The sequence below is a fragment of the Nycticebus coucang genome, chromosome 11 (genome assembly GCF_027406575.1).
Source record: "Nycticebus coucang isolate mNycCou1 chromosome 11, mNycCou1.pri, whole genome shotgun sequence".
NCBI lineage: Eukaryota > Metazoa > Chordata > Mammalia > Primates > Lorisidae > Nycticebus > Nycticebus coucang.
The window spans coordinates 73,894,663-73,908,453 of record NC_069790.1 but is presented as its reverse complement, the minus strand read 5'-3'; the positions used below and the strand labels follow the sequence as shown (position 1 = coordinate 73,908,453).

The following is a 13,791-nucleotide window of genomic DNA, read 5'->3' as shown; positions in this document are numbered from 1 at the left end:
GAAGATTTCTTGAGCCCAAGAGTTTGAAGTTGCTGTGAGCTATGATGCATGACACTCCACGGAGGGTGACAAAGTAAGACTCTATATCTCTCTCTCTCTCACACACGCATTATTTGGTGTTGAATTTTGCAGAGAATATATTAATGATGATGAAATAAAAAGTATATGTATTTTGCAGAGAATATATTAATGATGAAATAAAAAGTGTATGTATTTTGCAGAGAATATATTAATGATGAGGAAATAAAAAATATATGTAATAGTGGAGAGTTCTGATCTGTATAGTAACATCCTTAGTATATTTAGTGAGTCATTAAGAAGTTATGAAGGCTAACTTTATTAAGCTATTAGAGTTCTTAAATTATTTAAAATAAATTATCTAGATAATCTAAAACAAAAGGAAGAAATTAAGAAAAATTACTGAAGCAGCTTTTAGCATGATAGGTATGGTGAAGGAAGTGATCTCACAGATGTTTGAACACCTGAGCTCAGTCTAGAATTTAGAGGAAACATTTTACTGTGAGCTAAATCAGAAGAGAAATGTTTCTTGCATGTTTAAGAATATCTTCTCGTCTTGTTTCCTGGTTTTGTTTTTTTTTTTTCCAATGGCATTCAATTGCTATTTTATGCATGGAGATAGGGTAGAGAGAATTTTGGGGGTAGGTGTTTAGATGATAAATATAATACAAATCCTATTAATAAACTTGAACTTTTTAAGAATTTATGGTAGAATAGAAATAAGGACAGTTTTAAATTCACTGAACAGGGTCAGAAGGATTAATAGTATGTTGCTAGATAGCTAGCAAATTCATTACCTGTCCTATGAAGTTGACAGTTGCTGATCAGAATACATTGACCTTGATTAATTTTATATTTAGTTTATTTTTGATAGCCATTATATCTGCATAAGAGAGAAAAGGTTATAGGACTGCATGTGCAGTAGAATAACTGGTTAATTTATGTTATTTAGGATAGAAAGTATTAAACTTTATGTTTTCATTTCATTCTTGGTCATGTTTCCAGATGTTCTTTGGTGGCACTTTATATAAACTCTGTTTTCTATATATCAGAACTCTGTTTTCTATAATACTCTTTCAAGCTTTAAGAAACATTTTGGAGCTTAAGTTGATGGTTTCTCGGTTAATGTTGATGATCCTTTTGTTCTTCTCCTTTTCCCAGCATGTTTTATTTGTGTTGTCTAATTAGATTGTAACCCTTTGAGACAAGAATTGAACCTAACCACACCAGTTCAATACAGCAGCTAATAATTAATGATTGTGTTTACTTAGTTGAGTCAAAAGTCCTTTTTTTTCTGATTCAGTTAAATCATTATAATCTATGTGAATGTACAGTGATATAAATTTCTTACTTGAAAAGGAATCTATGTCTTAGAAATACTTATAAAACCTCATGTGTTCTCTATTGAATACTAGATTCCTAACAGTGTGAATTTTGTGATGTAGAGATTACATGTGCAAATAATTTAAAATAGCCTTAAAATGGAGATTTTTCTACGAATAAACGATATTAACCTTGACTTCAAAGTAGACACCAATTCAGGAGATATTTTGAACTGAGTTAAACTGAAACTAGTGATGATAGGAGAAAGAATGAGATAGATTTGAAAATGAATTTGTGATTTCTTAAATGACCATGGAAAAATCTAGGAAAAATGTATTTACAATTGAAGTAATAATTTAATTACGGCCATACAGTGTTGTGAAGATTATATGCAGGAAAGTCTATGATAAATGCCGAGTATGATATCTGGCTCACAGATAATCAGTAAGTGGATATGAATCTTTTGTGTAAACATGTATGAAAGATTAATTAACTTTTGTTATCAAATAGCAACAAAACCAAACTAACTCTTCAGCATGTATTCTATAAATAATTAAGTGAATAAAAACATGATTCATTTGGAAGGCACTATGTTAGCTATTATTACTATCCAGCCAAAACAATTTGCTCAGCATGTGTGACCATTTCCAAGTAAGCCTCTGGTTAAGGAAAGGCCGCCTGTGTTGTTGATGTCTTGGAGTAATATCAGATTCAATTTGATGGAGTGATTTACTATTGTGTGTCCCTTTTTCCTTTATGGCATCTAACTTTTAGTCTTTCTTTCTAACTTTTTCTTCCGATAACTCTGACCTTGCACCTACAGCCATTGATCATTTGGTGATGGCATTTGGAAATCTAAAATAGATGTTAATGCTATTCCTCATCAGTTTTATTTCTGTCATGTTTTTCTTAAAAATTGGGTCAGGTTTTTGTATGACTGGAATTACACTATTATATACATGCTAAAATGTGTTTTATTAATGTAAGAATCTTGTAAGTATTTTGTCATTGATAAAATTGTATTATTTGCTCTTTTAGAAATAGTTTAACTTTTGAAATATAAGCGTATTTATTGGGTCTGATCCTTACACTAAAGTTTACTATCTGTTTTTTCTGAGCATGTGTGTATGTTCCAGCCATTTTAATTTTGTTTATTAATGATAAGTTAGAAGAACAAACATGTTACGATTATAGTATTTTTGAGTGTTATTATTATAACATATTAAAGAAGTTTGCTGGCAAGCAGGTGGATGGAATGGGGATTAAAAGAAGCCAGTGTCCAAGGTTATTGGTAATGTACCTAAAGGTCACAGGTAGGTAAATTATGTCAGGCACCATGTTGACATTGCAGTATGAAAAAAGCAAAGTCATTCCCAAAGATCAAAGGATGAAAATAGCTAAACCAATTGCTATCTTTTTTCTATGTATGATAATGGAGTTCTCTATATTAATTCTCATATCAGATATCAAATCAGATTCAGTTTTTCTCAGTAACCTTTTTTTCATTTTATTAACACAAAAAGTTTACTAAAGTTAGTGGTAGAAATTAATCCCAGTGAACTCGTGATTTTAAAAGCTTTTAAATATGTGTATAAAACCGCTTTTGACTACACATGCTGTCTTTGTATCTATTCCTATATGTGGTTCTTTGTCTCTGTGTCTTTTCCTCTTTGGCTATATGTATGTCTGCATCTCTTTCTGTTTCTAATTCTCTCACTCCCAGCCTTGTGTTTTCTCTCTCTGGCCCTGACTGTGTGTGCATGTGTGTATCTATAGCACTGTGTGCGTCACCCACTACATATGTTTGTGATCCACTGTGTGCATGCATCTGTGTGGCTCAGAGGAGGGAGGGTTCCCCTGTAAACCCCTTTTATTTAATATATATAATCTGACATTTCATAATGGTCTGGGTTACTTAGATAGCAATTCTGTCCACACTTACCAGGATCCTTTATGAGGTTTTTTTTTTTTTTGTAGAGACAGAGTCTCACTTTATGGCCCTCGGTAGAGTGCCGTGGCCTCACACAACTCACAGCAACCTCCAACTCCTGGGCTTAAGCGATTCTCTTGCCTCAGCCTCCCGAGTAGCTGGGACTACAGGCGCCCACCACAACGCCCGGCTATTTTTTCGTTGCAGTTTGGCCGGGGCTGGGTTTGAACTCGTCACCCTTGTTATATGGGGCCGGCGCCTTACCGACTGAGCCACAGGTGCCACCCCGTTTATGAGGTTTTGATACTGAATATTTACTTTAAATACTGTTTAGTATAAGAGAAGAAAATTGATACTCAAAATGGTCTTATTTCCTTAAAGTATTTAAAACATTTCTATATATACATTACTGCATTTCATATGTAGAGACAGGAAATGAGTGAGAGATTATATAAGCCTCTTGAAATCAGTTTGGCTTAATGTAAAGAATACATTTTACATTGGAGGTTCTTACGACTATGCTCAGGTTCTGCAGTCGGCAAGGGTAAGGACTCACTAGACTCAGCAGTTGTTCTGAGGCTATGATTTATTTTAGTGAAAGGATAAAAAGTAAAACCAGCAAAGAGTAAAAGCACAGGGACAATGTCCTGACATACGTTTCCAGGAGTCGTCTTCCAGTGGTATCATACAAGGATACATTAAATCCTTGCAGGAGCTGTGTGTGGTGGCTCACGCATGTAATCCTAGCCCTCTGGGAGGCCAAGGTGGGTAGATTGCCTCAGCTCACGAGTTCGAGACCAGCCTGAGCTAGAGCAGGACCCTGTCTCTAAAAAATAGCCAGGTGTTGTGGCAAGTGCCTGTAGTCCCAACTATTTGGGAGGCTGAGGCAAGAGGATTGCTTGAGCCCAAGAGTTTGAGGTTGCTGTGAGCTAAGACGCCGTGGCACTCTACCAAGGGTGACCAAGTCAGACTCTAAATAAATAATAAATAAAATAAATTCTTGCAGGGTGAATTGTGACAACACATGAAATGTCCACTAGGATGCTCATTGGAGACTCAATACCTAGAGTTTTCTGCCTAGAGTTTTTACTGGGAGTTGGTCATATAGGCATTGTCTGCCTAGCACAAACCAAAATTCCAGACTTCAAGAAGTGTTCAGCATAAACCATATTGTTTGCACAAACTTTTTAGGTACTTTGAACCACTCTCAATCAGGGAACCATGGGAATTACCCCCGAAATACAAGTTCCCAGATGCCAGCTAAGGGCCAACTTTGAAAGCAAGACTTTCTAAGGATAGCAGTCTCAAATATTATCTATTGTGCACACTATGCTCACTTTCATGTTTACTTACAGAGTAGTTTGCCATGGGTCTTTAACTCCCTGATGCTTAATATGAGAATCTTAACTGATTTCTTAGTAGTTTGCATTTTTCAGTTTTTGACTACCATAATTGTTTTTGGTTCATCCTCAGTCTAGGGAGTAGACTAAGCGTTATGCAGTCTAAATGTTATGTCTATTTTATTAGGCAAATACTATCACAAAGTAATGTGATATTTTCTATTTTGACTTTTGTTTGTGTTAGGAATAAGTGTAGTAGGAGTAGTAGGATATTAAACATGTATTTTCATTCAAATGAAAATTTATTTTGGCAAACAATTTAATTTCCGTGGTTTTACATGTATGTTCAGTTATAAGGTTTAGGAATGAATACACCTGTGCCCTTTATTTTATTTATTTTTTGTGACAGAGTCACACTTTGTCGCCCTTGGTGGAGTGTCGTCATAGCTCACGGCAACCTCAAACTCCTGGGCTCAAGTGATTCTCTTGCCTCAGCCTCCCAAGTAGCTGCGACTACAGTCGCCCACCACAATGCCCGGCTATTTTTTTTTGTTGCAGTTGTCATTGTTGTTTTAGCAGGCCTGGGCCAGGTTCGAACCCGCCAGCCCTCGTGTATGTGGTAGTAGTGTTTTGTAACTACTTCCATATAGACTCTTTAGAGCAGTGGTTCTCAACCTTCCTAATGCCCGCGATGTATTTTCATTGTTATAAAGGGATTGTGACCCACAGATTGACGACCATTGCTTTAGAGAACACTTTGTCTTGTATGATTTTACAAACCTGTATAATTAACGTTGACAGATTTCTATTTTTGCTTTTCATGATGATACAAATTTGGTTTTCATTGCACACTTAAGAATTATTAACTTGTTAGAAGTTTTAGGATTGACAATTTATTAACATTGAACTTTACTTTTATAGAATTGCTATCACCTTGAGATAATGTTTGTTGTTTGCAGGGATAGGATATAGTGGTATTTGTATGTGGAAAAACTTGACTGAAAGGAGAGGCAAGGGAAAAACTATAAACTTCAGGGTAGTCTGCTAGTAAGACAAATCTTTTCATTCATAGTTTCATTAAGTGCTATGTATACAAGGTGCTGTGAGGGATACAATGATAGAAAAAGAAGTATCATTTCACTCTGAATTAATATAAAAGTTATTTGTTTCACTCATACAGTGTTCTGAAGGATATATGGTTATACAGGTATCCTGTGAATGAAACATTTTTTTTATGGGTTAGGAGTGAGTGATTTTGAGGAAAAGCAACATGAAAGCAATGACCCAAAAGTTGCTAAAGGATGAGTAGGAAAGAGTTCAGTGGTAAGTACTGAGGAAGCAAAGATGTTCTAGAGAGAGAAAATATATTTGCCAGTAGTAAGAAGATAAGGGAGGACTATGTATGTTTTATATGAAATTGTAAGTAAGTAGTATAATTTGTTTTTATTTTGCTTTTTAAAATATGGAGCGGTTCCTGTGTCATCCATTTGCAGGGACCATGCTAATCTTCTCCGTATAGTTCCAACTTTAGTATATATGCTGCCAAAGCGAGCACAGTAAGTAGTGTAATTTGGCCAGAGCACAAAATAGTTGAGGGTACTGTCTTTGGATTCCATACCGAAGAGATTATACTTTATAGGTAGGAATTGAGAGCCCCTGAAAGCAGTTTAGCCAAGACATAATCAAAACAATATATAAAAATTATGGACAGGTTAATATGACTTTAGCATTCAGGATGAGAGATAGTTATACAGATATTAGGCCAAAAATTAAGACAGGTTTACCAAGGAAGTCAAAAACAGTTAAGGATTGTGGATTATTCTCTCAAATCTTGGAGAGATTAGGAAGAATGATTTGAAAAAATAGCATTGGATTTGGGTAGTACCTGTGGCTTAAAGGAGTAGGGTGCCAGCCCCATATGCCGGGGGTGATGGGTTCAAACCCAGACCTGGCCAAAAACTGCAAAACAAACAAACAAAAAAAACATTGGATTTGATATTTCAGCATTCTGGGAAAGCATATTTGAATAGACTGAAGATAGAACCACAATTTAAGTGGTAAAAATGGTAAGGTGGTGAAAAAAAGACACTGGGCATAGATGATTCTTTATGAGAAGTTTAGTGGTCAAGAGAAGACTATTCAGCAAGGGTTTTTAGAGTTGGTGGGAGGGACTTATTTTTGTAACTAGAACATCTCCCTCATTGGAAACAGAAAGGAATAAAGGATATGTGAAGATGGAAAAATTTAGGTAAAGCAGCCGGTAAAGCTATAATTGTAGCATTTTGGGAGGCAGAGGCTGGAGGATTGCTTGTGGCCAGAGAATAATAAAAAATTTAGCTCAGTCTGGTGGTGGATACCTGTAGTTTTAGCTACTTGAGAGGCTGATGCAGGAGGATTTCTTGAGCCCAGCAGTTTGAGGTTGCAGCGAGCCATACTACATCACTGCACTATACTCTGTAGCCCTGGCAATATAGCAAGACCCTATCTGAAAAAGAAAAAAAGTAAAGAGAAGAAACTGGTCATGATGGTTGGGAGAATTTCATGCATGGCAGGTTATCTGTGAAACTGAAATAACAGGTGGAAACAACAAATGCCTTCTTTTTCAACCCTTAGCTCAGTGACTTTTTAATATTACCTTTCTTGTGAGGATGTTTACTTTTTTCTGATTTTCTTACATAGAAATGAATATAACTGTGATTAAGCTAAGTGCTTATATAGATTTTATAGCTGTACAGCTTCTGTGGCTTAATCTTTTACTTTTTGGATTTCTAAATTTCTGAGCCCACAGTCTACTTACCTTTGTTCACAGTCTACTTACCTTTGTTCACACAGCATCTTTAATATACAAACATACAGTGTCCCTTGTCTTTTTATTCATCTCTTTACCAGCATGGGTATTATTTGAGCTAATAATGAGGGATCATTCTAATTTTGTCATCTCCTTTGTGGTACCATGTTAGGTCTTCACTCAGAAATTTTATAAACTGTGGTGGACCTAAAATAGACCATTTTAATACTATGGGGGAAATGCGGTAAAATGCTAAGGAATTACTGTGTTTGTTGCTATTACACTATACAATTATTTTTCTTCCTTTATGATTTTTAAATCTCGTTGCTACTTAGATGCAATTTTTAAGACCTCAGAGAAAGTAAAATTGATATCAATGGGAAAGAAACAACTAGAGAGCATTGTTCATATTGACCTTTTTTCAACTTTCTGTTTCTGAATTTCTGCTTTTAAAATTTGAAGATTATGCTTTCTAAAATATCCATCTCTTTAGTAAACACTGATGAAGCATGTGCTGCATGTCAAAATGTTAGCACACACCATAGGTATAACTTGGTCCTGAGTATTCATCTCTGTGTGTGTGTACAGTGAATGAGAGAGACTGACTAAATTTTCATTATCAGTACTGTGCAAAATGAGTCCCAAATATAAAATTAATTCTGGGTAAGTTTTTGGCAGTGTCAGAAGAAAACTTATTTATTACAGAACAGTTCCTAAAGCATGTTTTTTTAAGTAATTGAAATATAGAATTTCAAAAAAAATTTTTCCCAACAGGTGGGAAGGAGAAACCAAAAACAAATGTAGAAGACTTACAAGTTAAAAAGGTAAAGAAGAAAAAGAAAAAGAAACACAAAGAGAATGAAAAACGGAAGCGTCCAAAAATGTATAGCAAATCTATTCAGACCATCTGCTCAGGATTGTTATCTGATATTGAAGATCAAGAAGCCAAAGGAATTCTAAATGATAGCATAAAGGATTATATTGGAAAGAATTTGGATACTAAGAACTATGATCCCAAAATTCCAGAGAACAGTGAGTTTCCGTTTGTCTCATTAAAGGAGCCACGAGTTCAGAATAACCTGAGAAGGTTGGATACTTTGGAATTCAAACAACTCATTCATATTGAGCACCAGCCCAATGGAGGCGCATCAGTTATCCACGCCTACAGTAACGAACTCTCCCACCTGTCTCCTGTGGAGATGGAGAGATTTGCAGAAGAGTTTGTGAGTCTAGTATTCAGTGAAAATGAAAACTCTGCAGCTTTCTATGTAATGGGTATTGTTCATGGGGCAGCTACTTATTTACCTGACTTTTTAGACTACTTTTCATTTAATTTTCCCAATTCACCAGTGAAAATGGAGATATTGGGAAAGAAAGATATAGAGACAACAACTATGTCTAATTTTCATGCTCAGGTAAGAGGTTTTTAGTTTTATTTTTCAAAATATTTTTAATTGTATATTTTAGACAAGTTTCTGTTCTTTTTTTCTAATTCTGCTGTAGGTTTGAAAGAAAAAGGTAAGAGCATATAATTAAACCATTTGGAAGTATTAAGAGCAAATTATTGATATGAACATCAGAGTTTAAATTTCAGTTTCTACTTAACTGTTTTTTTCTTAAAGATAATTAATGAAATGATTCTGGTTCTATTGTTCTTTTTGGCAGAGATTTATCTTGAACATAATGAAATGAATTTAGTCCTAAGTTTTCTAGTCCTTACAACAGTTTTCTTTCCTGAAAATCACCTAAAATTTGCCTTTTATCTTTGTAATGCCTTAAGAGTACTTAACACTGAGTCCATTACATAGGAGTAACTTAATAAATGTTGGCTATTAAATATATTGTGGAATCATCAGTTATTGTGTAATTATGTAATAAAAGTACATATATTGAACGAATTTCCATTTCCTACCCATCTCTACAGTGTAGAATAGATAGTATTCTAGAAAGCAGAGACAGAATTAAGTCTGTTGGTTCTTGAAAGGGAACATGGGCCCGTCTAAAAGGCCAGTCGTGGTGGATCATGAGTGTAATCTTAGCACTCTGGGAGGCAGAGGTGGGGAGGATCTCTTGAACTCAGGAGTTTGAGACTAGCCTGAGCAAGAGCAAGATCCCATCTCTACTAAAAATAGAAAAGTTAGTTGGGCATCATGGCTGGCTCCTGTAATTCAGCTTCTTGGGAGACTAAGGCAGGAGAATAGCTAGAACCCAGGAGTTTGAGGTTGCTGTGAGCTAGCCTACGGTCATGGCACTGTAGCCTGGGCAATAGAATGAGACTCTGTCTCAAGGAAAAGAAAAGATAAGAGGCCCCTGACTTTGTCACATCTACTCAAATTAAGAACTGTTTATGGGGCTCGGTGCCCATTAACTCAGTGGTTAGGACACTGGCCACATATACTAGGGCTGGCAGGTTTGAACCTGGCCTGGGCCTGCTAAACAATCATGACAACTACAGCAAAAAAATAGCTAGGCGTTGGGGTGGGAGGCTGAGGGAAGAGAATTGCTTAAGCCCAAGAGTTGGAGGTTAACTGTGATGCCACAGCACTCTACTAAGGGTGACATAGTGAGACCCTCTCTCTCAAAAAATAAAAAATAAAATATAACGAGTACTGTTTAGGTTAGTAGATCAGCCAATTCTCACATTTGTTGGTGATACAGATTTTGGTTTTCTAGAAATAGGAATAATTGACAATATTTTAGTTTAGAAGGAAGGAAAAAAAGTCATAAATGGATCATTGGGGAGGGTGTGTGGCTCAGAAACTAAAGCTCCCTACAGGTGTGGTTAGCACCAAAGGAACCACTGCTAGGTTAAAAATAGGTTAACAGACATAGAAAGCAGTATGTTGTTATTTTACAGTTATCAGCAGTGTCAGGAGTAGAACAAAATCTTAATCCTCATCCAGGGCTCTTTTCCCTTATTCTATGGGTTTTTGTTTTTGAACAGGTATTCAAGTTAGTGTCGACTTTAAAATATAGTTTGGATGTTTAATCACATCCACAAATAACCAATCCCCTTCCCCCCAACAATATGTTTAGTGTATATTCTATAGTACCATAGTCTAGAAAATAAGGCAGTATTTTAAGTTTTAATGTGTGTGAGGGGGAAGTATTCCCTAATATAACATGTTTGAGAATTGAAATTAAATATTTTTCTGAGTTAAAAGAAAGCTATAGAGCAACCACTAGTCCTGTCACTTTGTAGAATTCCAGAATGTTTAGTTACTTGTGTGAGATTATATCTGATTTTAGTGGCAGAATCAGGACTGGCATCTAGCTATACTGTCTACTATTTATTGAGTTACTCACTGTGTCAAAGACCGTTCTAAGCATTTTATATGTAATAATTTATTTATTTATTTCTTATTACAATCTTATTTTAGTAACGAAGAAACAGATACAATGAAAGAAGAAACAACATGCTCAATGTTTCTCAGCAGTAGATCGTTCATCTGTCATTTATGAGAGGTCTGCTGTATGCCAGGTTTTATGCTAGGCCTCTTGACTCCCAATCCTAGTTGTTTCTACAGTATCACAAAATTTTCTTGCAGTTATATTGTGCAAATTTATTACAATAATCTTTTAAATGTGACAATACTTACATTGATGGGTCACATTATATGCTTTTCAAATAAAGATTGGAATCATTACCTTTGTAGTAAGTGGCAAGAATATTCATCTCAGCTATGTAACATGTACAGCATGAGAACTTTTATTAAATAAAATGAGCTGTTGGACTTTTTTTTTTGAGGCTCACTCATTTTTTCACCCTCAGTAGAGTGCTCTGGTGTCCCAAAGCTCACAGCACCCTCAAACTCTTAGGTTCAAGAGGTTCTCTTGCCTCAGCCTCCCTAGTAGGAATTACAGGCACACGCTACAAAGCCCGGCTATGTTTTTTAGACACAGGGTCTTGCTCTTGCTCAGGCTGGTCTCAAACCTGTAGCTCAGGAAATCTACCTACTTGGCCTTCCATAGTGCTAGTACTACAGGCGTGAGCCACTGCACCCAGCCCCTGGACTTCTTAATAATGGCAGTGTGTGCCTAGGTTGTAGATCTCAAGTCCTTAATAAGTTGGTTGCCACCACCTTTTCAGGCTTCTTGGGAAATAGTCTAGGCAGATGCATCCTCCTTGTTACCACTTATTGCTCTGGCCCCAAGTCTGTATGTAATCTGCTACCCCTTTCACCTATACATGGTAGCTACTTTTGCTTCTTTAGCTTTTGACTTGAAGGAAACTGTGCAAGGACTGTGCATATTCCTTTTATTACAGGATCCCTCAGGTTTTATCATTCCTCTGAGTGAGAAAGAGTATTTAGTGGAAAAGCTTCCCTGAACTGCTCATTTTATATTTTCCTCATGCAGAATTCTTACTGAACTTTTACTTTGATTCCTTTTATTTATTTATTTATTTTTGTTTTCTCGAGACAAGAGTCTCATTGTGTTGCCCCAGGCTAGAGTGCCATGGCATTAGCCTAGCTCATAGCAATCTCAAATTCCTGCGTTCTAGCAATCCTCCTGCCTCAGCCTCCTGATTAGCTGGCACTATAGGTGCCTACCACAATTCCCAGCAGTTTTTTGTTTTTAGTAGAGATGGGGTCTTGCTCTTGCTTAGGCTGGTCTTGAACTCCTGAGTTCATCCTCCCACCTTGGCCTCCCAGAATGCGAGGATTACAAGTGTAATTCACAACACTTGGCCTTTATTTGATTTTTTAAGAGAGTAGCATATTGAAGAAGTTGTCTACAGACTGGAAGGTAACCTTGGGTTTGTCTTTAGGCTTTGGCTTTATGAAACCGGGACCCCAAAAAGGAGAGTTGGAAAAGAAAAATGAGCATGCTCAGTTCTATTTCTTTTTTTTTTTTTTGGTTACAGTTCAGCCGGGGCCGGGTTTGAACCCGCCACCCTTGGTATATGGGGCTGGCGCCTTACCGACTGAGCCACAGGCGCCGCCCGCTCAGTTCTATTTCTAATGCCTTGCATCTCTTAGTAAAAGCTCTGTTTCTTAACCTAATTTTTGATACTCCTCTGGGTATTGATTTTTTCTTTCTAAAGATAGAGTCTTGCTTTGTTGCCCAGGCTAGAATGCAATGGCATGATCATGTAACCTTGAATTTCTGGTGATCCTAAAGTCATCCTCTACCTCAGTCCCATGTAGCTAGGATTATAGGCATGTTTCATCACTTGTGCAAAGTGTTTATTTTTATATTTATTCATAGAGGTGGGGTCTTGCTGTCTTTGCCCAGACTGGTCTTAAACTAGTTTCAAGCAACCCCTCTGCCTTGACCTCCCAGAGTGCTGGGATTATAGGTGAGCTGCCATGCTTGGCCTGATTTTTTAATAGTAAATTTGTACTGAAGTATAGTATGTTCACAAAATGAACACACCCATGCAGCCAGAAACCTTCCCTAAACTCTTTCTTATCATTTCTCTGCCCATCCTTCAACAGCATCACATAAACACTCAGGTAATCACTATGCTGACTTAAAATACCATTGATAAATTTTGCTTGTTTTTGAACTTTTATTTAATAGAATAAAATAGTACTTACATTGTTGCGTCTGGTCTCTTTCCTCAGTTAATATGTGTATGGGATTCATCAATCTTGTATGTAGCAATGTTCATTTTCTTATTGCTGCTTGGTATTCCATTGTATGAATATATTACTTTGGAGTTATTTCCGAGTTCAGACTGTTACAATAGGGGTGCTGTAAATATTTTTGTATGTGTTTCTGTAGAGTGTATATTTAAGATCAGAATTCCAGGATCAAAAACTATGTAGATATTCAGCTTTGCTAGATACCGCTAGTTTTCTAAAGTTACTGTTCCAATTCACATTTCCAATACAGTGTTCTACATCCTTGGCCGTATTTAGCTGTCTTTATCATTTTATCCATTCTGGTGACTATGTAGTAGTATCTCCTTGTGGGTTAATTTATATTTTCCTTATGACTAAGAGTGTTAAGTGCCATTTTATATGATTATTGTCTTCTTGAATATCCTTTTTTGTAAAATACCTTATCTACTCTTTTGCCCATTTTCTTAATTGCTTTTTTCCCCCTAGTTGATTTGTTGGACTTATTTATACATTACAGATGAGAGTATTTTTGTCATCTTGGCACCTGTAGCTCAGCAGCTTGGGTACACTGAAACTGGCAGTTCAAATCCAGCCCAGGCCTGCCAAACAACAATGACAACTACAACCAAAAAATAGCCCAGCATTGTGGCGGGCACCTGTAGTCCCAGGTACTTGGGAGGCTGAGGCAAGAGAATCGCTTTAGCCCAAGAGTTGGAGGTTGCTGTGAGCTATGATGCCACCGCACTCTACCCAGGGCGACAGCTTGAGATTTGTCTCAAAAAAAATAAAAAAAAATTAATAAGAATATTTTTGTCATGGCTC

The 13,791-nt window shown here is 36.5% G+C and overlaps 1 protein-coding gene and 1 pseudogene across 2 annotated transcripts in view; one reads left to right on the top strand and one right to left on the bottom strand.

Moving 5' to 3' along the window:
* Window positions 1-13,791, top strand: part of RSBN1L (round spermatid basic protein 1 like) — a 117,948-nt gene that overhangs the window by 55,516 nt on the left and 48,641 nt on the right. For both annotated transcript variants that reach the window (XM_053553892.1, XM_053553891.1), the window contains one exon: window positions 8,174-8,814. In XM_053553892.1, the coding sequence (XP_053409867.1) occupies window positions 8,174-8,814 (641 nt within the window). The remainder of the gene's footprint in view (window positions 1-8,173; window positions 8,815-13,791) is intronic.
* On the bottom strand, window positions 6,068-6,166 carry LOC128560557 (uncharacterized; annotated as a pseudogene).